Source organism: Eutrigla gurnardus, assembly GCF_963514095.1.
Source record: "Eutrigla gurnardus genome assembly, chromosome: 3".
Taxonomy (NCBI): Eukaryota; Metazoa; Chordata; class Actinopteri; order Perciformes; family Triglidae; genus Eutrigla; species Eutrigla gurnardus.
The window spans coordinates 17,515,052-17,539,677 of NC_139917.1; the positions used below are offsets into that span (position 1 = coordinate 17,515,052).

A 24,626-nucleotide genomic window follows, 5' to 3' on the forward strand; every position below is an offset into this window, starting at 1 on the left:
TTTAAATTATACAAACAACAGTCATTGTCACCATTATGTACATACTGTACGTGCTGTATAATCAAAGACTTTCTATGTCTCGAACCTATAAGACATAATGGTGAGATTGACTAAACTACACAAATAATGTCAGAAAACACACGATCTAAAATGAACTATTCGCAAACATTTATAATTATTTTGTGAAGGCAAATTAAATAAAACTTCAACAGAATAGGTTTTTTGAACTGATGTCAATAAAAAGTACCACACAAAATACAAAATAAATATAAAAAAGAACAAAGAAATACATTAAAAAGAGAAAATATAATGTTAAGAGTAAATTTGCTCAAAGGCCCAAAACATTGATAAAATGTAAATAAGCTTCGAGCATCGCACACATATCATCAACATACACAAATATACTATGTACACTGGCCTTCTGTACACAGACCGCCCACTCTCTCTCTCTCACACACACACACACACACACACACACACACACACACACACACAAGCGGAGGCAGGGTGGAATTCGAGAAATGTAAGTCACACACATTAGAAAACCTCTAAACTTTTAACTCCTCCCACAATTCAGTCAGCTTCCACTCAGAACGTTATTAAATTATCAATTAGAAAACATTTGCTATGTAGCTCATCGTGTACATGTATTAATAAATGTAAAGCAATAATTTACACAAGTGTAATAAATCCACACTATAATTTAAAACATACACAAACTCTGCTTTATGAGATATAAAAGACATAGGCTGAATGTCCTCTAATAACAGATGGTGACCTTGTAGTTTGACCTTCCACGTCCAATGAAACCTTCTCATACAAAAGACTTCTCCTGTGGCTTCGCCTCCCCTGCTGCCCCTGTGCGTGGGTTGTCCTTCGCCGCTCTGCCGAAGATAGGCAGCGTTTTCCCTCCTGGTGGAGACGAGCCTACGTGGAGCAGAAAGCCCCCCACCAGTAGCAGCACGCTGGTACCGCCGCCCAGGTACAACGCCGGGCCCAGCTCTCTCTTCAAAGGCGCCGCAACATTCGGGTCGTAGAAGTCCCTGATGACGGAATGGGCGGTCCAGCAGATTGGTATCAAGTAGGCCAAGCCAGCCACGAGGAAGAGCACCCCTGCTATCCTAGCCAGCCGAGCCTTGGGTGCCTGGTTACTGTCACCCATGCAGTGGGTACACTTGGCCCCTGCCACCCCGAGCATGAGGGCCAGGAGGCAGAGGAGCAGGGAGAGAACGGTGAGGCAGCGGGCGGCTTGGAGAGCTGTGGGCAGGGCCAGAGTGGAGTCGTAGCTTTTGCACTGGAAGTGTCCCGTGGTCTGAGCAAGGCAGTTCATCCACAGTCCCTCCCGCAGCATCTGGGCAATCACCAGCTCTCCACCCACGAAGGCGGACACACGCCACAGAGGAGCGGCGCACACCAACGCCCCGCACACCCCCCCCAGCACAGCCAACACCAAGCCCAGCAGCTGTAGACCTGTTGATGCCATGGCCACCGAAGGAACTTCTCCGTCGCTCTCAAAGTATGACAAATATGAAAAATCTCAACCTCTCAGATCTTCTCTGGTGTTTCTCACCAGGAAAGTTAGTGAGCGCTCCGGTGAATGTGAGCTGTTGAGATGAGCCCCCTTCTCCTTCTTCTTGAGTAACGACTGTTCAGATGACAGAGTTCAACAAGTTTACTTTATTGAAACACGTTTCAAATGAACTCATTATGTAGAAGTGAGCATTTGATGCATGTTATTTTTTTTCTAAAAACTAGTCCAACATTAAACAGTAAAGAATAACAACATAAAACTTGCTCCGGTTCTCTTGGGTTCAATCAACTCGCTTATTTCCAGTTGCAGCAAAATAGTATAAAAACGTACCTTTCAATCAGCCGTCAAGCGACCAGATTTCCACAGATGGCGTGCTGATGATCCTTTGTGTGCTTCTTGGTGGTATAGTTGTGTGATGTGAGGAGTTGGTGTCTTTCTTCTGTTATGACTGGACAGCTTGTGTCTCTGGATCTCATACACGGAGGTGTGGGAGGGCAACAGTGTGGAATACTGCATACTAAACACACACACACACACAGAAATACGACACAAGGACAAGGACACTTTGTTACAGACATTGTTGATTGCTATGATGTGGTCATTTCTTGGAGTTGGAGTGGCCATGTTGAGGCAGTAGATGAGGAGGAGGTAAAAGCTGATGAGCCCGATGCCTTTTGGAGACGTGACAAACACAATGTGAAACAATGTCAATTTGTAATTTAATACTAAAGCAACCGAAGTGTAACTGGTCTCTAAGTTTTTAACTTTGTTTGAAAAAAAAATGAAAATGTATGACTAGTGAGTGATGACAGAGACAGCATGTGAGTCGGTTGCTTTGTGCAGCCACTAGATGGCAGTACAGAGGCTGCAACCATTCTCGAACTGGTTTCAACTTCCCCAGGTTCCAAGCAGGTTTGTTGTTTTGTTGCATTTTGATCATTACAGAAAGAGGCGTAATGGCAATTAGCTGCCTGGTAAGACGTAAGCTACTAATGTTTGGCATCAAAATGCATTTTTGCTTTGAATGCTGCAATGTAGGCTGAAGGGCCGAATTTGTTCAATAGCATGTTAGTTTCCCTTTCCTGCAAAGTGACAACATCTGTTAATGCAAGTTTGATTCTAGTTTAATCCGATGTTTTTGTCTCATTCATACAATTTCTCTGTGCGCAACACGGATGGGCAGCAACTGCATATCATTGTGCAATACTGTACTGTGTATTGCCAATACAAATTAACCTTGAACCTTGATTATCACTGCACAGGACATGTCATTACAAATATAAACAATGAAGAGGAGAAGAATGGCCTCAAGAGGATCGAGGACAACTTTGCTGAGGAATTCTCCAATTATACACTGGTGCTCTTCACCAGGGGAGATGCACTCAAGGAGAAGTCCGTTTAGGATTATCCATCCATCCATCCATCCATTTTCTACCGCTTATCCTGTATTCAGGGTCGCGGGGGGGCTGGAGCCGATCCCAGCTGTCATTGGGCGAAGGCAGGGTACACCCTGGACAGGACGCCAGTCTATCACAGGGCTAACATATAGACAAACAACCATACACGCTCACATTCACACCTACGGGCAATTTGGAGTCACCAATTTACCTATCCCCATCCTGCATGTCTTTGGTCTGTGGGAGGAAGCCGGAGAACCCGGAGAGAACCCACGCTTACACAGGGAGAACATGCAAACTCCACACAGAAGGAACCCGGGGCCGACCCGGGGATCGAACCCGGGACCCTCTTGCTGTGAGGCGAGAGTGCTAACCACTACACCACCGTGCAGCCCCCGTTTGGGATTATTTAGACAGAAATCTTGAACTCAAGGAACTCGTCAGTGGCTATAAAGCTGATATAAACACAATTATGAAAAATTGCACTGAGCTGGCTGATCTGTTTGAAAAGATGGACAATATATTACAGTTAAATGGTAACCATTACACCAGAAGCATGAATGAAGAGGCCCAGAGAAAGAAGAATTTGAGGGAACAGTGGAACAGGTGGGCAGGCTATGTGAACGCTGCAAGTAATCAGTTGTTTGTGGCAGCAGCAGTCACAGCTGTAGTTAACATGCAGCAGCAGTTGTATCCATGAGACCGGGGTTTCTAAAGCCGTCGGAAGTCCCTTCAAAACAGACTTGTGAAGTCTAGTGTGCATCAAATTCTTTATAACACGAAAATTCCACAAAAGTGCAAACCCTTACTTGTTTGGCACTAAGCGCACTCACATTCAAAATGCTTGGTAAATAGATTTTAAAAAAGAGATGCTGCATAGAGGAGACGGAAGCATGCCTCGCATTAGAAAAGTAACTTTTCTTCCACCATTCTCCATCCCCCATGAGGCATTAATGAGAAAATTTGTTGTTTCCAGTTTGTTTGAATTCCCATGTGACTCCCAAATACATACGTACCCCCCTGAAATGAATCCTTGAACCTTGTTTAGGCTGAACATTAACTGTAATTCCTTTTCAATTAAAGTAAAATAAGTAATAGAAATGAAAGGCTTTCATTTATTCACATCTAACCTGTAAAGTCTATTATGTATTTTAATCATTATATAACAGCTGATATACAGGTTTTAATGTAATGGTGACCCATAAAATATTAATATTAAGTCATCACAACATTTTGGTTTAACATGTTTTAAAGAAAAATATAATATTGAATAACTTCAGCCTCTAAATGCTGAGTCTTTAAAACATGAATAAACCTGTCATCTATCTAAGAAATATGCCTGAGGGGATTGTTTTCTTTTCAATATAAAGCCAAAATTTTACATTTGAAATTCAAATACACTGCTAAGCGAGCAAAACGATTCCAGTTTGAAACCACCTGAAAGCTGCATAACTTACGTAGCACATTTTATTGATAAATTCTGCCATTATTTATTGCCTTAATGCATGAATTCTTAATCTGCCAGACCTGGAAAATGTGTTAAAACGCTGATCAAGCTAACCATTGATTGGTGCATTTTAAATGTGACACCCACATGTCACTTTGCAACCATTCCATATTACTGAAGGTATCAGCAGCTCAGTGTTTGAACGGCCTCAGTGAGATCAGCTCATAGAAGTCTGTGAACAGTTTGTGATCAAATGTAATTCAGCTCCATTGCTACATTTAAAAGCTGTCATCATTATGTGGTTGAGTCTGGCATACAGTTCACCATCTGAAGGCCTTTCCTGGTCATTGTGTTGTAGATGGTATGTGCTGGCGGCTGGTAGTGACGTGGTGGCAGTATAGTGAGAGGATGCTACGTCAACAATGCTTTCTCAGTGAAATGTGATCCTCTGGCCCTTTACCATTGTCTCTCATTTCCTTGAAGGAAGTGTGCTTGTAATGTTACCAATAATAAATCGGGGGGAAACGGCACATCACAGTTGAAATAACGTTAATTCATCTAAAGTAAAATGTATTTACAAACATTCTGAAATATATAGCACGATATCCAATTTAATTCTAACATTATTTATTCTCATAGATCCAGAAACTCGTGATGTGGGTTTCATATAAGCTGCGAACGATAAAGTGAGAGAAAAGGAAAAAAGAAAGCCCATTTCATACCGTTTGTTTACTGTCAGCAATGAATTCACATACTTCTGTTATTGCAATGTCGTGTCAGAACCGAAATCACGTTGGAAGGAGAATGCACAAAAGGCCCAAAAACAACATCACTAATAGTTCTCAAAAGTAAATAATACTGTGTGCAGTACTTCTACTGTATATTCAGTGTCACATACTACAGACGGATCAACATGTCCTCGTCACTGCCCTCCGCCTTCTTATACGGGGGCATTTGCTTTGGCTTTGCATCGTATGCCCTTCCATATGCAAAAGGCAGCTAAACCACATAACACCCCCAGGACGAGCACAGGAGCTCCGAGAGCCAAAGCCACCGTGGTGTCGGCTCCCACCGCTATAACCACGCCGGCCACCAGCAGCAGAGCCGCCGCAGCCGAGGCCACGCGGAGATTCTTTCTTTTCACCTTCTTCACCTTCTCTCTCTCTTTCTCTTGCTTCTCCCTCTCCGCGTCCCATATTTTCCTCTCCTCCTCTTTCTTCTCCTCCTCCTCTTGTATCTTCCGCTCCTCCTCCTCTTTCAGCTTCCTCTGGGCTTTCTCATACATCTCGTTGGTGTAGTGTTTACCCCCGTTGTCCTGTACCATTTCCTTGATCATGGTGATCAGCTCTTTGACCTGCACTTGTTCCTCGGGGTCGCGGTTGTTGAAGGCGTGGTACCTGCGTCCAAATGTGATAGAGAGTCTCCGCAGCTCCTTGCACTCCTTCAGAGCATTGTCGGCCTTGGCCTGGTCTTTGCACGTAAACAGCATGATAGTGTACATGGAGGCGTCGTCTCCGAAGTTATCCTGGATCCACTTCACGGCGTTCCTCTCCTCCTCGGTGAACCTCACTCCAAGCCTGATCACCAGCAGGAAAGCATGAGGGCCGGGCACCGACATCTTGACACACTCCTCTATCCTGGTTTTTAATTCTTCCTCTGTGATGCCCGTATCAAACAGACCCGGAGTGTCAATCACCTGGACCGCGGTCCCATCCACCTCCCCGTTCTGTGTCTCACAGTGTTTGGTCACGGACACGGGGCTCGGGTCCTCTTTGAAGACAGCTCTCCCGAGGATGGTGTTTCCTGTCGCACTCTTGCCTGATCCAGTCTTGCCCACCAGGACGATCCTCAACCCTCCGGTCAAATCCAGAGCTGGAACAGCAGAAGCACAATGAATGTAGAGCAAGAGGCAAAAGTGAATCCTTTCTTTTTCCTTGCATTGAGCGTTGTCATTTATGGGCACAGCTTGTGTAGATTGAGAAAGACTCCTTTTTTAACATGCGGTTACTTTAGTTGGTCTCTTTAAAAGGTAACTTTGGATCTACTGATCAACAGTTGGTGGCAGTAATGCACAAAGAAGTGAAGCGTATATGCTAACAAAGGCAAGAAGAATGCTTCAATCCCCACAAACATGGATGTAAACCATGGTAAGGCAGCTGGATCCAACTCATACTGCCAGTCAACTTAACATGCGGCCAACTGTCCAACTCTGCATTTACTGCAGCTAAAAAAGAAAAACTCTAGAAAGCATTAATAGATGTAGCCTAAATGTGTTTACAGAACACCTGCAAGGACACAAAATGACAAATAAGATTACTGCTCTTTATCTAAGGATGTTTGTGTTTAAAAACATGAAGGTAAAATTTCATTCAAAAAAGTTTTATTTTTATGTTTGTGATATGTTTGATCACTCAGGAAGACCATTCAGTCGTGCAGGGCAGCTGGAAACAAACTCTATTCATAAATCATTTAAATCTGATAATAATACTTGAGCCATTTTTTATTAACAGTTACTCATAAGCTAATAAGTTATTAATGAGCAATTAAGTTTATAGATTTTAGAAACTTAAATAAAGTTATGAATTTGCATTTTTCTTATAAGCCATCAAAATAGAACAGCCACAAAGTCAGAGCTAGGAATACCAGAGAAAAATAAACACCAGACAGAGGGATTATTTATAACCTGGCAACCCCAAATGTGCTCCTGATCTAAAAGCATTTATAAACCATCTATTTACATTAATAAATAATACATACATGAATAAATCTATTAGGTTAAGCCTTCATGGAGTGTTAGAAGGTGGTATGACTAATTCTACTGACAATGAATGAGCATACCGTCAAAGTTGTTCAGACCACACCCATCCGACCGAGGTAGAGTTTTCTGCTTCTTTTCTCGCAGTGGTATTGCTGTGATACGAAATTGAGACACAAAATGATAATAGTTTATGATTCGATGACATTCTTATCAATGTTTTTACAATTTCCCTCTTGTGCTTTTTCCAGCGTCATTATTTATCACATATAAATGTTACATCTAGTAATCAAAAGTAATCGATACTGCTGTTTTTATTTGTTTAGTCAGATAAATTGTCTTACCTTCAGCCATTACTTCAGATTTACTTTTTCCAGTTCCCTCGTGGCCAAATGCCTTGTTCCTGGCCTGAGTTGTGAACTTAGACAAGCTCTGTGGCTCAACTTTCGACATTGGTTTTCTGGGAAACTTCTGGAAGCCTGGTCTATGAAAAAAGGGGGCTTCCTATTTCCTTGTATTGTCTTTAGTTTACATCTGCAGAAGTGCATCCCCAAAGAGGCAGTCCACAGCTCTGTGATACGCTGACCGGGGGTTGTGTTTGGGCACGGCTGCTTCGAAAGTCCAACCACAACACAATAAAGCATTCAAGCTCTTTGACTGATAAACATGATCTTACTCTGAACATATAATGAGGCATGGTTATTGAAAAGGGAGTCAACAAGCATTATAGTTATTATTATAGTTGCAAAAACATAATGTCTAAGATGCAACTCATTGTCTTGATTAAAACAGAATAGAAAAAAATAAATGGTGACTTAACCTGTACCTGTACAGCAAGTGTGTTCTCAGCTGTCTGAGGTGGAGAGATTTGTTTATAACACACCACTTCATTTTAGCAACACTGCATTTATTTTCATTTCCTTGGAAAATAGTCCCTCTATGAGCAGGGGAAGGCAACAGTGCCCCCTACTGGCAGGCAGTATCCTAACCAATGGCACACAAAATGTGTGCAGTGAGTTTTACCTCTTTCACAGCCATTGGCAGTTGCATGGTCTGTTGTTTATGGTAGTTTATTTAATAATAATAAATAAATAAATAAAATAATAATAATAATAATAATTTCTTAACACTTAAGGTCGCCTTACAGTTTAAAACAGGCAAGTACAGTTAAAACAGGTAAATACAGTTTTAAATGTTAACAAGCAAACATTTAAATAATGGATGAAATTAAATGAAACAACAAAAATAATATATATATAAAAACAACATATCTGTGAGTTTGAGTGGAGTTCGGTGGGATATAGTCTGAACAGGTGTGTTTTGAAAGAGGTGTAATTGCGTGACAAGCCGCTTGCCTCCCTCCATCTTTATCTCCGTGGTATGATCTCGCCCCAGCTGCTGTAAACAACTGACTGATTGGACTGTTGACAAGCATACACGAGGTGTAGACATGCACACATTTCCTCATATTTGAAGTCATTGAAAGTCCGGAAACGATATCATCAGAGCAGTAGTGGATGTGCTGAACATATGCTGGTCGTGCGAAAGGAGATCTGAAATCAGTAGGAGCCTTGACTTGACAAAGAATGGTCAATAAAAAGAAAATATCCAGTTAGCAGCAGTTCTCTGGGTGAAAGTGCCCTGTTGGCGGCAGAGATCAGTGGATCAAACTTTGAAACAGATGGGCTACAGCAGCAGAAGGGCATCCAGAGTGCTGCTCACGTCACCCAAGAACAGGAAACTGAGGCTACAACTGGCACGGGCTCACCAAAATTGGACGATAGAAGATTTGATTATTTTGCTCGATTTTACAATGTTAAGCACTTTTACAGCAACCATGAATAGTTACCCTGTGTGTGATGAGTTGGGAGCATTAAGTGAAGAGTTGGAATCTGATCCCACAGTTCACTAACCAGATCTCAACCTAAAGAGCTGGGATGTGGTGAAATAAGAGATTAGCACCCAGTGGGCAGCAACTTTCCAACTCAGTCCAACGTCTCAACAAAACAGGATTAACATCAGTGAAGAGAAGATTAGATAAACATAGAAGTAGATTATTTCACATTTACAAACCTGAACAGAAAGCTACAATAGATAGTACAAATATAATAACCACTGATTCTCCTCGCAGGTCTGCAGGTTTGTCGAACTGGAAGCTTGTATGGTGGGTGACTTCAGCACAATACCTATTCCAGCGAAGGACAAGGTCGAAAAAACCTCATGTTTCTGTAGTCGATAGAAGCAAGCCTATTATCCTGTGTGTGTGTGTGTGTGTGTGTGTGTGTGTGTGTGTGTGTGTGTGTGTGTGTGTGTGTGTGTGTGTGTGCGTGCATCTATGTGTGTGTGTGCATCTGTGTGTGTGTGTGTGTGTGGGAGGGAGGGGGGACAGAATGACAACAACAGGAACATACGTGATTCCTCTCCACGTGCAGTCAGACGCTTTGTTAGTGTTGTGATAAATGGCTCTGTGTGTGTGTGTTTGTGTGTGTGTGTGTGCTTGCTATGACAAAGAACAAGGCATCAAGTGTCACTGCACGTGCAATAAAGTCGTAAAGTCAGGGTCACACAGGAGTGAAAATGGCTTGGATTTCCTGCAGTGTGAACTTCCTAACACACAAAGGCAGAAAAGTTCCGACTGTCTCACTGCAGATGCAGAAAGAACGCCCCAACAGCCATTTAATCAATTACACGGCGTTAATTAAACAATTCAATTTAGCAAATAATTTCCATGGAACGTATTTTTTCGGTAAGATTTTGTCTTTTTCTTTATATTTTGGATTTGCATTAGGAAGGTATAGGGAGATGGATTATTTGGTTTGTTGTGTTGTCTTTCTCTCCCTCTGAAGCGAAATTAAAATACCTTGAATAGGCCTTCTTGGGAGTGGGAAGAATGGGGAGAAGCTCTTCATGTCACGTCTCTGATTCCATAGACCAGGGGAGTAACACTTGCAAAATGGGTTTCATCGAACCGTTGATGGTGTTGCATTTTCACAGATGTTGTTTAAAACAAATTCAAGAGACCTTCTTGCACTGGGTTTACAATAGCCACGACGTGTAGTCGGACCAACGACCACTTCCCCACTTCCTATCCCCACCTTCCGCTGCCCTTGTTGGGACCATCATGACAGACATATAAACACCTGGCAAATTAGGCTACTCAAAACTACTTCTATTGTCTCCAGGACCACATTGACTTCTCATCATAGAGACCCTGCAATCAGCTTTGGAAATACTTGCTTCTAAGTTATATACTTATATGTGTTACCTAGAAATATGTTTTCTTGGTGAGAAACCACTTTCACTGATTGAACAAAAAATAGATCTTCAGGTGATTTAAAAATTCCATAAGTCCACCAAATATGGCAATTAGTGGATATTAGCTTCATTTCTCCTTATGTGTACTTAGGAAATGACAATGAGTGTTTGTTTTTCCTTCTGTTTTTTTGTCCCCAAATCGCTCCGTGCCTCTGTGTATTGTGATTTTCAGGCATCATGACTCACCACCACACATCTTTAGCATTCTGTGAGTGAAAAATGACTCCCACGTATTCTCTTCCTGAATAATACACATGTGGTCTCACTAGTGACACGGTGTGATTATCATGTTTAATGCGTAAAGAAGAGGTTTGACACTTTTATCACTATTTCTAGGCGACAGTGTGGGTGCGTGGCGTTATCAATCCATTCATCATTCCACTTTGAAATAGTATTTGTGTGTTACAAATGCTACTCTTATGGGTAGGGACCATGTGGGCCTAGTGTAAATGTAAAATATGAACTCAAAAGCAGTGACCATGGAAACGCGTTCACTTAGTGCACCTAGAAAAAACATCCGGCTTGTTCACAACTTCAAAGACAGATGTGTGTAATGTGTCTTTGTTGTTTAGAGCAAGCTTTCAAACTACTGTATACGGCAATGTCCATTCCAATTCAACTAAGTAATGTTTATATTTCACATAATATTTCATCTAGTGGGATTTGAATGCCAGGTGTTTGGCGTTACAAAGCTTCATGATGAGACGTCTGATTGTTGAGGATGTGGCGGGTTCAAACCTGTGAACTTCTGGCAAACATGACTCCACACACACACACACACACACACACACACACACACACACATATATATATATATATATATATATAGGAAGGAAGATAAAAAAGAAGAGTGGGCACAGAAAAGAATGGCCATTTAATAGATGTCTGAATATAGATTATGCAATAGTCGTTGGCTTCAATGATGATCAAGGTCCTGATTCAACATCCTCCCACCTCCTTCTACAGCATGAATAGGTATCACATATACACAAAGATAGATAGATAGATAGATAGATAGATAGATAGATAGATAGATAGATAGATAGATAGATAGATAGATAGATAGATAGATAGATAGATAGATAGATAGATAGATAGATAGCACTATACGCAGCTTCTTGCATTTTTAAGCAAGGCATTATGCTATAAAATATTTTATTTTTAAACAGAATTTCAAGTGCATGTGATAAGACAACGATGCTGCTGATATTAAAATGGAAACCCGTGCTTCATTTGTTGTTTTACTGGCTTTTTAACACTCCGTCTCTCTCTGCTTGTCCCTCACTGAATCGGACATCTGTCCAGTGGTTTGCTCGGCTTCCTTGCAGCATGTGGCCCGATGACTTGTCGGAGATCCGTGCTAAAACTCGGCCGACGGGCCAGCGGGTACAGGGCGCCGCAGGCTTCGTCGCGCCGCGGGGTCTGGCTGCCCCTCCCCGGCACGCTGCCTGTCCGCATTGCCTGGTAGGAACGCAGGGAGAGTTTGCGATGCTGGGACGGGCCAGTTTCAGTCGGAAGGCCGCCCTGCTTTGCCAAAGTTTCGAAGACTTTCTCGAGATTCGTGCTTTCCTTCGCAGACGTTTCAAAATAGGCACAGTCGTCACCGAGCACTTGGAGCACCTCTGCCTTAGATATTCCTCTCTCGGACTCGAGGAGATCCACCTTGTTGGCGCAGACCACCAGGGGAACCCGCGGCTGTGCGCACTGCTCTGGCAAAGAGGATTTGGTGAGCTTGGATTTTGCGGCCAAAATCTCCGTTCGCAGGGCGCCCACTTCTTCGAACGAGCTCCGGTCATCCAGGCTGAATACGAGAAGGAAAATGTCTCCTGTAAAAGATAGAGAGAAAATCATAATTCCTCTCTAATAGGCTACAGTTCTATGCATACAATAATTCTTATGTTATGTACACAAAACTGACAAAGGGGATCTTTTGCATACAGACATTACTGCGCCAATACGCACCTGTTAGGATAGACAGCCGCCGCTTGGCTGGGAAATCCCTTTCCCTGGACGCGTCCAGGACGTCGACTTGGTAGGTCTCTCCGCGGATACGAAACAGTTTCCTGAGAAAGTCCTCGGAGGTAGGATTGTAGTCCTCCAAAAATCCCTCCCGGAGGTATCTTCTTAGGATGGAGGTCTTGCCGACCCGTGGCGCACCGAGAACCACGATGCGCTTACAGTTCTGCGGCTTGCTCGGTGTTGGCTCTTGGTCAATTTGGCGCTGCCGGGTTTGACCGTGGAGAACCAGAGCCGCCAGATGATCCAGCGGGGATTTCTTGCATGGGTGGTTGCTGTTGGAAGTGGACAGTTGCCTGATGGCTGCCCCTGCGCGCATCTTCTTTTCCTGTTTCCACTGAGACGTGGCCATTTTAAGTATCCCCAAGCTCGTTTTTATTCCCGATGAACTCAGATGCTGCGACGCGTTTTTGTACGCCAGTAAGACTTTGGAGGAGCCGGTGCATTGCCCGTCCATATTGCCATGAAACTGGGGGCCGTCTATGGTGGAGCAGCTGAGCTGGCGCGCAGCGGCGGTGGAGGTGGTCTGTGTGTCGGTGGAGACGCTGCCTCTCTCCATCCTTTCAATACGGCTCTGATCCGTGGCTCCAAGTTGACAGAAACTGTGATGTGACGTTTGTGCTCAAGCTTGTCTCCTGCGCGGTGGTTGATGTCAGTTGTCTTTATATAGCCCATCCTCAACCCCGTGATTCATCCGCGTCATGCAGTTTTTTTAGAGAGCTGTGTTCTCTGGGAGAAACCTAACGTGGGCTATTTTGTTGGCCTAATTTACATAATTTCACTTTAAATTCCAGTGCGTCCAATACGATTCTATATGCAGTCCTTAATAATAATAATAATAATATTGATAATAATAATAATAATTATTATTATTATTATTATTATTATTTATTATCAATATTGTTAAGCTACTTGTAGTACACGTTGTGAACTTATATTTATTTATTTATATTATTATAGGTCTACGTTGGGTTCATATTGCAGTTTTTTTATTCCCAATACTCGCAGATAAAGTTTGAAACAAAAAAGGAAGGGTAAATGTCTGCTCATTTCATACTGTAGACTACATATCGAGGACCTAAATATAGACCTATTGATCATTTATGATTAGCCTACCTATTGCTCCAGATCCCTTTTCTAGTTTCATACTATAGGCGCACGCTCATTTTATGCCTCTTTTTTGACATATTTTGTACCCTTTCTTGTTCTGAGAGAGAGAGAGAGAGAGAGAGAGAGAGAGAGAGAGAGAGAGAGAGAGAGAGAGAGAGAGAGAGAGAGAGAGAGAGGCGTCCGTTACCATGGTTACCATAAGAGGAACCCATACTTGACGCTGAAGTGCAGGGCTATCTTGGTTAGCAGTGCTAGCGTCCTGCTATCTAAATAGTTGTGCGTGACGTTTGATTTCACGGCAGCTAGAACCAATGAGGTGCATCGAGTCGCCGAAGAAGGAGGTCAGACGCGACACAGGTCAACTAGCAACCTTCCGGGTCTCTCTTTCACCTCTGTCCCTTCGACGAATTAACTTTAATTGTGGTTTAGCGAAACAGTTGTCGCTCCGTGACCTCTGCACCTGTTTGGGGAGCTGACCGTCGTTAACGTGATGCGTCTGCCGCTTCAACAGTTTGTTTGGTGTTTCCTTGGGCTTAGTGGTGAAGTGTGTGTGCGCTGCCTAGGATAGTTGTTGTAGGCGTCGTTATGCCGTTTAAAATGATACATTAAAATGTTTGTTCTGCTAGTGAAGCTATCTTAGGAATGTAGCATTATGCTATTTCCCACTGATATGTAGTGGAGTAGAAAGGATAAAGTAGCATATTTGGAAGTTAATGCATAATAATGTTTTTATAGGCTTACAATGAAAAGCAAAACGTATGCAGATCTGATGCCTTGAAAGGCAGGAAGAAATACACAATATCTTAGCCAGAACAAGAAACTTGTTCACAGTCTGTGATGGAAATCACGGAGGAAGCGAAGGACCAAATTTCAAAAGAGAAAAAAAAGGATTAAGCGTTGTTGTGGCCATGGAAACCATAATCAGGCGGTGTTAGATAAAGAGAAATTAACAGGATTGCATAACCATGTCAGAATTTAGGGCAAACTCTCTATCTCTGCATGTGTGTGTGTGTGAGAGAGAGAGACCAGTGTAGTTTGAGCACAATGAAATAGAACATCTCTTCATTTTCAAAAATGTTAGAATTAGGGGATCACGCATAAGTGTGTGTGTGTGTGTGTGTGTGTGTGTGTGTGTGGAGATTTCAGAGAGGCTTCATTGTTGTAGCACTTTGTTTGACATAACATTGCATTACTCAAACTATACTTTTATTTTAAAGCAGCTGTATATGTAATCCTAAATATGTTTATTACTGCAGATTCAAATACCAAAACCATCAAAGGGTCTTCAAAAAGCAGCACTCATGGCTAATGTGCGTAAGACACAGCAAGCTGATGAAGTCAGAGATGCAGAGGCTCAACCAGTGAATCTGGACTCTCACTCTCAAACAATTGACTACATAGGTGAGTTGTATTCATTTGTCCTCAAGAGATATTCTCCTGGTCATAATATGCATCCATAAGGCTGAAATTATTGTGGGGGTTTTTTTCTGTTTTTGTCTTTCAGGAGCGGAATTTCTTCGGTTTGATGACCAAGGGATGGTGCTTCCACACAGCATCCTGGGTTCTTTAGAGGATTTCAGAAGTTATCTGGAGGCCAAAGGAGAGACAGAGGTACATTCAGAAGAAAAAAAATCATGAGATCACGTGAAAGGAAAATTCTATTGTTTACATGCAGCATTTCAAATCGGTCAACCAAAATCAGCTTACATTCTGTAAACGGACAAATTCAAAAGAAAAGTTGACCGTGCTGCGTTAGTCACCTCTGGATCCTTCTCCACCATTCAGTTGGCGAAGCGAATACCAAAGTCTGGGGGATATGCTCCACCTGAGCCCAGAGGGAGGCATCCTTCTGAGGCTGTGGGGAACGGCAGCGGCGTCCCGTCAGGCCCCAGAAACACTCAGAGTAATGCCCTGCAGCATTGGCAAACACATATGACGCAGCGCCGACGGCAGCAGGACTTCTTAGCTGGTGAGCTGATTAGCCAGTACAGCAACGTGCTCCAGAAAGTCATCATGTTTGCATCATCATTGCAGCCTTAAATACAGTATGATGTGGTCTTATTGTGTATGTCATTCTCTTGTTTTTATTGTGTCCTCATTGATAGAGATATTTGAAGATATTTGCTCATTTATTTTGAGTTTCAAAGTATGCATTAATGCCAGGTCTCTGTCTATCTGTCTCTATTAATCTGCTGCTCTTTTAAACTCTTTCAAGACTTGCTCGCCACTCCAGTCGAAAACTTACTGATGAACCAAGCCAGTCGTTTCAGAGAAACTCAGGAGCAGAGGGATATTTTAAATCAAAGCATGCCTCTCATCCACTCTGGAAATGTATGACACACATTTGTTTTCTGTAGTCTTCTGCGTTTAGAGTCATCTGTCAATAATTATATATATTTTTGTATATTTCTACAATAAAAATACTGCATATAAACATTTCTGTGTACCTTCTACATTCATATGTGTCTTTACTTCTACGTTTTAGGGTTACCGCGTGGGCAGTACGTTTTGGAGTCTCCCTCAGCGTTATGGAGATGACATGAGTGGCATCACAGCCACTCTGACTGCGACAGAGCAGGGCAGATGGAAGCCTGTCACACACATAGGACAACCTAGCAGCATACGCCAGGAATCAGGTAGAAATAGACACCTACACTGTGTCCCAATTCCCCCCTCAGCATTGATCTCGAAACAGTTTTTTCTGATCGTGCATTCACCTGAAACCCAGTGGTGTCCCAAATTAAATGAATTGCTGTCTGAAATGACAGTTAAGCAGTCCACTTCCCCCTCCAATGACAAATCTTTGATTACCACAGTTGACATTAATAGCAATTCCATTGATAGCCATCCCCTAAACATCTTCACAACACAATCAAAAGACAATAGTCAAGAAAGAGCTCTAAACTGAGAGTATGTGGGGCATGTTTCATCCTCTAGGAATAATTTGTGCTGAGACTCAGCGCCCAGCCTCTCGGACTTGGAACCAGAGTTCATACCGGCAGCACCAGTACCAAAAGCTTGCAGAGGATCTAGGCGGCATTCCCATCCAACAGCCGGTAACACAACATCCATCCTACAACACTAAATGCTACTTTTTAGCATTTAGTGTTTAGAAGTCCTGTTTAACATTTGTTATAGGCAAATCTCCCCGTGGCATTTCCTAATGAGTTAAAAAAAATGTGACTGGTTGAAAACGTTTTTAATTAGAGCTAGATCAATACATAGACTAAGATCAGTAGATCAGTTTCAGCATATATGTTGGTCGATAATATATAAGAAATCACAGAACAAAACTGCAACTGATCATGTATGTTTGGGTCCAGCTGAGATACCTTTCTGTTTTATTCTTCAAATATAATATGTCTATCAATCTACCCTCATCAGAAAAACGTTTAATCCCATATAGATCAAAAGTCAGCTATGTGGGGTCTAAGTAAACGTATAAGTATGTGAAAGATAATGAGTGTCTGATGCAGTGCTGTTGGATCTGTATGAAGCCTCCAAGTCACCATCCATATCTCATATTCTTCAGATACAGTATATCACACAACAATATACGTGTAATACTACTCAGCACAGATCGAGAGTGTGTATCTTTGGCTTGAACACAAACAGCTACATTATTGGACCACTGCTTGTACATCCACGCAGCTCTTTGAAGCTGCTCACACCCACAGGACACTCTGTCTGTAGTTGCTGGAGCTGCATGCTGCTCATGCCACTCTGTGTCATCACAAACAGCCTGTGGTTATTCAGCTCTGGGCACGCTGCGTTTCTGTACAAGGAACAGGGACAATGGTAAGGATGAATGACCATTCACATGCAGGTACACGGGCATAAACGCATGCACGTAAACTGTTCACATAGGGTTGTGCCAGTATGTGACGGTATATTTTATTCCCTATGAAATGTACATTCAGTACACACATGCTTAATGAAATTGATAAGCCACTGGAGACTTTCCACAAACTCATGTTTACATAAATTATAGTTATGAGACGTGGAGCGTGTCCAGTCATAGAGGAGCACAGCCATTGCAAAGCCAGTTCCCATTCAATTCAATGAGCACTCAGTAGCAGGTGATGATACTGAGGTTTATTAAGGTTTATCCAAATATATATATATATATATATATTTGGATAAACCTTAAGAAATATATTTATATATATTCTTTTGTCTTTCTTCTTCACAGCTATATCGTGCTCTCTCTTTCACACACATGCATGTGCACACACACACACACACACACACACCCTAACCAATTCTTCACCCTAAAATGTACTGATTTACATAATGGTGATGCGTAAAATTATCCATTTTGACCCCCCAAAAGAGTCCCCACAATGTCACTGTGACACACACACACACACACGTCTGTGCCTATAACACAAGAGAAAAAAAAACGTGTCGTGCTAATGTCGTACGGAGCTAATTTGGGGCCTGAAGTACCTCTTTGCAAACACAGAGACAGTAACAGATCGTCCTGTCAGCACCTGACTTGTCCATGGCATTGTGACATACGTGTAAAGGGAGAGCGTGATGATGGGTTAGGAGAGGACTAGGAGAGGTTTTTGAGCGAGAAAAGAAGCAAGAGGAAGGTACGCAGGAGGCGAAGAAGGAAAGAAAGTAGTTGAAGTGTGAACTTCAGCAGGAGGGGGCGAACAAAAGATTACATTTTCTTTGTTTATTTCACTCTTCCTGTCACATAATGTAGTGGCAGAGCTACATTCATGACAGCATACAGATGTGTAATATTGTTAGGGGAGGGGAGATAAAGCGTTTGTATTGAGTTGGACGAGGTTGAAGCATCGTGTCTACGCACGTTGATGAACACATTGTGACCTCATCCTGTCATATTAAAGGTTTCAGTGGACATTTCATTTTGTCCTCTCTCACTGCACTTTCTAGATGTGAGAGGACAAGACGTACATACCCTGAAAAGGACTTAGGGTATTACTTTACAATAACAGGAATCAGAATGTTGAATTGGCACACAACGCTGACTTCACAACCGTCACTCTGTGTCACTTTAATTACAGGATATCAGTGGACTGGAGGTCATTGGCTCTGATAAGCCATTCACTTTAGTCACAGTGTGTAGACCCCTAGTGGAGAAGGAAGAAGAGGAGCACAAGAAGATGAAGGAGAACCCGTAAGCTGTGCTTTACTAGATATTTATCACGCTTCCTAACTAATGTCCAACTTTTTCTCGGCTGAATATGTCTGGCCAGAAATGTTGCCCCATTTCAAAGACACTACGAAACAACTTTCATTTCATTCATTCAATAGTCCATTCATTAAGTCATGTTAAATTTACGGTATTTGCTCAATCACTGCCAAATATGTAATTTAAACTGTAACAGGTTAGATTATTACAGGCTAGATAATAAAATATACAGAATATACATACAGAATATTGACAAATACAGAAAAAAAACATATGTATTTTCCATTTATGTGGGACAAACCAATAATATTGGAGTTAAATATCCCAATATCCCAGTAATACATATTCACGTCGTCTATTTACGACTGGTCTTTAACCATTTAAGGGCAGCTTCCTGATGCTAAGCTTGAAAATTACAGCCTGTATAAGAAACACTTAAGTGCATCATAGCATCCAATAGCTGGTTTCCAGCTTGCACACTGTGTCCTTCAAAAGATCCAACCCTGAACCGGGTCACAGCTAATAACTCATACTGACTCATTCACTAATGGTCTAACTAATGGTACCACTGCTGGTACTGCTGTCTCCTTGTCTTCCACAGTGATCCGCTGGCACAGGAGGATATTCAGTCAGATGCTCGCCTCATTCCTGCTTTGAGGTTTTGTGGTCAGCTTGCTAGCTGGACTGGAAACTCTACCACTAAACAGGTACAGAACGGCATACATTCAAAACATAGACTCTACTGCAATCACCAATAACATATAAGGAGCTAGAAAACCCTTTGTATGGTAACAATCACAAATGTGCCCCAAAAAGATATCAAATTAATGCTAAAAGCCCTGAAGGCTCAATTGAATTCACAAAATGATACGTTCCACAATATCGTAGATGAATCCTTATGACACGTGTACGTTGTAAATGGAAAAATCACCATCAATAAATGAATAGAAACCTCGACAATGAATACAGCAGGCCTCACAAAATGACAACATGTTAAATAAAAATAATCATACCTTATCGAGGTCACATGCATAAAATAAAGTAGGTACCTATAAATAGATTCTGCAAGCGCCAAGTGGGAGAGAGGTTCACAGCCGAGGGAAACTGCAAAGTCCTAGCCTGGGGGCTAACCCAACCGGAGCTGTGAGTCACTGTCACTTTCTGAGCCCAACTAGAGCCCGTCGCTCGGAGGAAATGCTCCCAGAGAGTGCCAGCCAGCCCACCTGTTGAACAGTATAAAAATAAAACTGAAATCAAAGCTTAATACTTGTATTTCATAACAAATTAAGCTAAATTGATGATAAGTTGGTTAGTAGGGTTAGAGGTGCTGCTATCGCTTGTTAAGAGAAGCTCAAGGCCTCCAAACCACCTTCATGGGGTATTTTAGTATAGAAGCTTGTGATGTTGAGAGTTTACAGAGACACATCATCTGCCAAATAATTAAAACAAGAAATTGTTTTGCATTTTACTTAATTTAATGCAAGTGGTCTTGATAGCACAGAGGCAAATTTAATGATTGTTATTTCACATATCTTTACATTGATGACTTGTTTGGCTATTGGCATTTTGTGATGATATCGGTGATTGCCATCGAGTAAATTGATGTTTAATATATATGCCTTCCTATTGCACATGAGGTATAAATGTGTGATTGCAATTTAAGATGGCTTCTCATTATCAGAAATAATTTGCAGGATGTGGGTCGAGCACAGAAACGTTATATACGTCATATGTACTGTGCAAATATATGTACTTTTGCAAGAGACGGTGTTCAAGATTTTGTTTGATTTGATCGATGTGTCCCTCTCTTACGCATCTGTCTCATGAAATATATATACAAAACGTTCTTCTGGTCCATCTTCAGCATGCAGACTTCACACACATCTGAAGACGTGTGGCTGTGTGATGTTTTATTTTGCTTTCCTGCTTTTGAACTGTCTTGCTTTGATTCGCGTCACCTTCTCACTCTCCAACACTCATTGATCAGGGAGAAGTAGGAATCAGTGCCAGGATCTTCTTTAAGGCCCTGACTGGAGACATTGCTTCATCCCAGCTGGAGCTGCACAATGAAGGCATCACAGTCATCTTCTACAGCTGGCAGCAGATTCCCCTGCAAAGCAACTTTCCTAACCTGCGCATGCAATCACGAACAAAGAGTCAGCACTTCTACTTCAACTCCTCCTCTGGTACACACAAATGTTACCACCTGCTGCCTAACTCTAACCCTACCTCATACGCTGTTTGTCTATGTGTCAGCCCTGTCTTTGAACCAGTATTTAACATGCCTTCCTGCTTTTGATTTTGCTTCCCCTCTGATCCAGGTGTGATCAAACCAGGTGACACCCAGCAGGTTGAGTTCATGTTTAAGTCAAAAGTGCATGGCATTAAAACTCAACTGTGGCAGCTCAACACCCACCCTGTGCTGCTGCAAGGAGCGTCCATGCAGGTCACATTGAGGGGAGTAGCTCTGTACCGGGACAAGACTGCAGACCAAAGGCTTTTCATACAGGTGATGTCAGAAAGTGAGACAGAAAGATGCATGGAGGGATGGCATTAAGACTTCCAAGACCAGAAACCAATATCTTTTTTTTGTCTGTTTCTGTTATGTGCGCACAAGCAGACAAAGCTGGAAGAGCAAGTGAAGGTGAAAATGTGTCGGTCGATTGTGGATGAGGTGCTGTCGGGGATCCACACCCCAGACAGACCCAGCTCTCCTGCAGAACTCTACATCACTCAGGAGCAAGAGTTTTTAGCCCAAAACCCCAAGGTTTGCACTCCTTAGTGATCGGTGGAGATTATTTTTTTGTACTCTTCTTATGACTTCAGCCCTGCCCACAGAGAATGATCCTACAACATGTATATTTGTGTGTCATATAGTCTGAGACACATTGCTAATCACACATCAGGTGGGCCCAATTTCATGTATCACTGATGTATCAGACATGTTTCTTTGTACAGAGTATTTTGGTTCGGTCTGTCTTAGTCACACCACCTCATTCAGTGTGAGATGGTAGTCCGTTAATTGGCCCATTTCTAGTGGTCTTTTTGACATTTCACTGGCTGTAGGCGAGGGGGTGATCAACTCATAATAGCCGCCCCTTCCCAACCTGGATTTTATGTTAGTCCACAATTATATTATAGCCATCATAATTCTTGCTAGCTCATCAACTAATAATAGATAATAACTTCTAATATCATAAACAAGTCAATGTTACCTCTGCACAGAGGTTCTGTTGCCATGGCAGTGTAATAGATACCTGGTTTTTAACTGGGTTAATTTGGAGGCTGATTAGATTGGTCTTGTGAATATAGAACATGGATGACTTGTTAGAGAAGGATAATTATTACTGAGTATTATCATCATGTAGCGTGACAATCATTTCTCTACGACTGCTCTATACAATGTTTTAGTTGCAGTACCACCATCAGCCAGTGGAGGACCTTAAGAGTCTGTGGCATGTGCATGTGGACCACGCTTGGGACCTGTCTGTCAATACACTTCAACAGGTAAAGTCATTAAGTGATGTTATGGTGCATAATAACACTTGGCGACTACAAAACACATTCATATAGTAGTAAATGTACCCAGATCCAAGGTTATAGTCTCACAGGCATCTCTGAATGCACTTCTGTATACTACGATGATACATTAAAGACAAAACATATTCGTCCATTCATCTGTTCTCTACTTTAGGTTGTGCTGTCTCTGCCCGAGGAAGAGTCTCAAGAAACAAGCCTGGCCCAGCTCAACTCCTTGCTTATGAAGCTTTACGAACCTCCTCAACTGCAACACCACAAGCTAACAGCAGCAACTATAGGGTGAGCCATAAACACACATGTAGATCATGTAGCATCTCAAGCATTGCATCCTGGTTCACACACACACACACAAAAAGCAGACATGCACTATCGATGCATCATGGTGTCCCAGGACCTACATTTTATGGTAGTGTGTGGTGCCCCCTGCAGGCGGCAGCTGTGGGGGAAACTGCTTGACACAATGGCTGATGAGGCCATGCGTCTCAGCAACCTGCTTGGCCTTCCAGAGAGAGACACGTGGATCGATAAAAAGGAGGAATCCCCAAACTCTGACGCTGGTGAGACTCAGACTTTTCAACCAGGTAGATTGGTGATGATTCGTGCTGCTTACTGTTGTATTATTACCTCGCAGATACGGCTGATCAAACGGATGAGAAGAGTGAGAAAACGGGAGGAGCGGCTGCTGAAGAGGAGAGGAATGGAGCGAGGTCCAGATCTGCAACCAAAAAAGCAGTGGCGGTGTGCAGAGAAAAGGTATCTGTGTTTGTGTAGCTGACTCACCTTTGTCAGTAAAGAGATGGGCAACTATAAAATGCTCAGATGTGTTTTAATTATGAGCATGAATTAAGTATAAAGACACATCTTCATTTGACTTTTAGCACAGTAGTGACCCCCTGCACTACTTCAAATGAGCTGCCAGTTTAACATTCATTCATCTGCCATTCATCTGCCTCCACACAATCCCCCTACTGCCCGGTTCTCAGTAAAGCATACAATATTATGTTCTGTTGGCTATTTTTGGGAGAAAAGAAAATGCGTTATATGTTTGTGTGTATGTTGGTGTCCTCTCCATAACACTAAAGGGATGGTTTAATTCATAGGAAGAGCACCTGTGCCACCAAATACAACCGTGTTTGACTAATTTACTTCTCTGTATGTACGCAAATGTGTGTCCCACTGTGTTTGTGTGTGTGTGTGTGCATCGCCAACCATGTGATACGTAGTGGTTGAACAGCCACTGCACATTCAGTCCACCCACTCACTAACCATAGGAAGCTAATGCTGTCCGTGCAGTGTTTTGTCCCCCAAGAGAAGTCATTATAGTAGCTTAGCAATAGAATCTGGTCATGGCCCTTCATGTTTCTGCAGTGTGACTGGTCGGGTGAGATAACGAGCAAAAGCGCTCACTCAGCTCCCATCCATTTTAATGTAGATGATTGTTTTCCTGCACCCGTCCTCACCACACCCACGCTCCAGTCCACCAATCTGAATTTCAGCAACTTTTCCTGTGACTGAAAGCCTTAATGAGGATGCTGACTGTCTTGTTTGAATACAGACGAGATGCCGCGTCCTGGTGGCTCAGCCGGTCATCATATAAACTATGCTCCGGGTATGAATCTGCCACGACGCCATCTCTCTGCTTAATGCTTCATGACTCCGTTGTCAGCCATCAAAGGCCCCAGAAAATAAAGTAATATTACATTTAGAAATAGACAAGTGTATTTTGTTGAGTGGCTTTCTCCTCTGCGTGATGGTTGAGTGAGTCATAGGTAAGGTACAGCCGATTACTCACAAGGAACCATGGTAACAGGACACTGTGTGAAAATGTGCACCTGCTCTCCAACTGTACGCCCAGGGTGTGAATTAATAAAACCCAAAGCAGTCCAAGCCATCTGTGGTGCACACACAGCCGCAGCTGTACCTCACCTCAAAAAGCACACAACCTCCAGTATCATAGAATATGTGGGAGGTAGTTTTTGATGACGTAGAATGCATACCAGCAACTTGTGGAAATTCAACTCTCCTGGGTGCTCAGTGAAAGTCATCAGTAACTTACTGTATTTCTGTCTTCTACCTGTCCATCATGTGTACAGGACATCGGAGAGAAGGGGCAAAGAAGCAAGGGAGTGAGGAAGAAACCAGGGAAGAAATCACCTTTGCTGAGTGATGCTCCTCCAGACGACACCAGTCAACAACCTCCTGATGACCACCATGTAAAGCCGGAGGTGATGGACCGTTACACAAGGCTCCTGTCCAAAAAGGCAAGTATCTGTGTCCGTGTCTCACCGTTTTCATGTTTTCACAGTTCGGCGTGCTCGTTCTGAGGAATACTCAGCCTCTGACAACAG

General features: G+C 42.5%; 3 protein-coding genes and 1 pseudogene across 4 annotated transcripts in view; 1 reads left to right on the forward strand and 3 right to left on the reverse strand.

Annotated features, from left to right (window-relative positions):
* The window catches only part of mycbpap (mycbp associated protein), a gene marked incomplete at its 3' end in the record, with an annotated part of 28,374 nt that overhangs the window by 3,324 nt on the left and 424 nt on the right, over positions 1 to 24,626 (forward strand). The window contains exons 2-18 of the mRNA XM_084006577.1: positions 9,262 to 9,336; positions 14,828 to 14,972; positions 15,076 to 15,182; positions 15,357 to 15,540; positions 15,787 to 15,902; positions 16,057 to 16,207; positions 16,509 to 16,627; positions 18,611 to 18,723; positions 19,340 to 19,445; positions 20,726 to 20,924; positions 21,060 to 21,247; positions 21,359 to 21,505; positions 22,150 to 22,245; positions 22,433 to 22,557; positions 22,708 to 22,835; positions 22,910 to 23,031; positions 24,372 to 24,539. Coding sequence (XP_083862703.1) covers positions 9,292 to 9,336; positions 14,828 to 14,972; positions 15,076 to 15,182; positions 15,357 to 15,540; positions 15,787 to 15,902; positions 16,057 to 16,207; positions 16,509 to 16,627; positions 18,611 to 18,723; positions 19,340 to 19,445; positions 20,726 to 20,924; positions 21,060 to 21,247; positions 21,359 to 21,505; positions 22,150 to 22,245; positions 22,433 to 22,557; positions 22,708 to 22,835; positions 22,910 to 23,031; positions 24,372 to 24,539 — 2,259 coding nt within the window. The 5' untranslated portion in view covers positions 9,262 to 9,291. The remainder of the gene's footprint in view (positions 1 to 9,261; positions 9,337 to 14,827; positions 14,973 to 15,075; positions 15,183 to 15,356; positions 15,541 to 15,786; positions 15,903 to 16,056; positions 16,208 to 16,508; positions 16,628 to 18,610; positions 18,724 to 19,339; positions 19,446 to 20,725; positions 20,925 to 21,059; positions 21,248 to 21,358; positions 21,506 to 22,149; positions 22,246 to 22,432; positions 22,558 to 22,707; positions 22,836 to 22,909; positions 23,032 to 24,371; positions 24,540 to 24,626) is intronic.
* LOC311010935 (claudin-4 pseudogene) lies at positions 9 to 1,640 on the reverse strand (annotated as a pseudogene). Its single transcript has one exon. The product of its transcript is annotated as a claudin-4 pseudogene (transcript).
* On the reverse strand, positions 4,394 to 7,614 carry LOC311011022 (GTPase IMAP family member 9-like). Its single transcript, XM_084005708.1, has 3 exons — positions 7,475 to 7,614; positions 7,214 to 7,285; positions 4,394 to 6,247 (listed from the first exon to the last, which is right to left on the reverse strand). Exons 1-3 carry the CDS (start codon positions 7,581 to 7,583, stop codon positions 5,316 to 5,318), a joined length of 1,113 nt encoding a protein of 370 aa, XP_083861834.1. The 5' UTR covers positions 7,584 to 7,614; the 3' UTR covers positions 4,394 to 5,315.
* rasd2b (RASD family member 2b) lies at positions 11,457 to 13,107 on the reverse strand. Its single transcript, XM_084005669.1, has 2 exons — positions 12,408 to 13,107; positions 11,457 to 12,271 (listed from the first exon to the last, which is right to left on the reverse strand). The coding sequence occupies exons 1-2, from the start codon at positions 13,018 to 13,020 to the stop codon at positions 11,727 to 11,729; spliced, it is 1,158 nt and encodes a 385-aa protein (XP_083861795.1). The 5' UTR covers positions 13,021 to 13,107; the 3' UTR covers positions 11,457 to 11,726.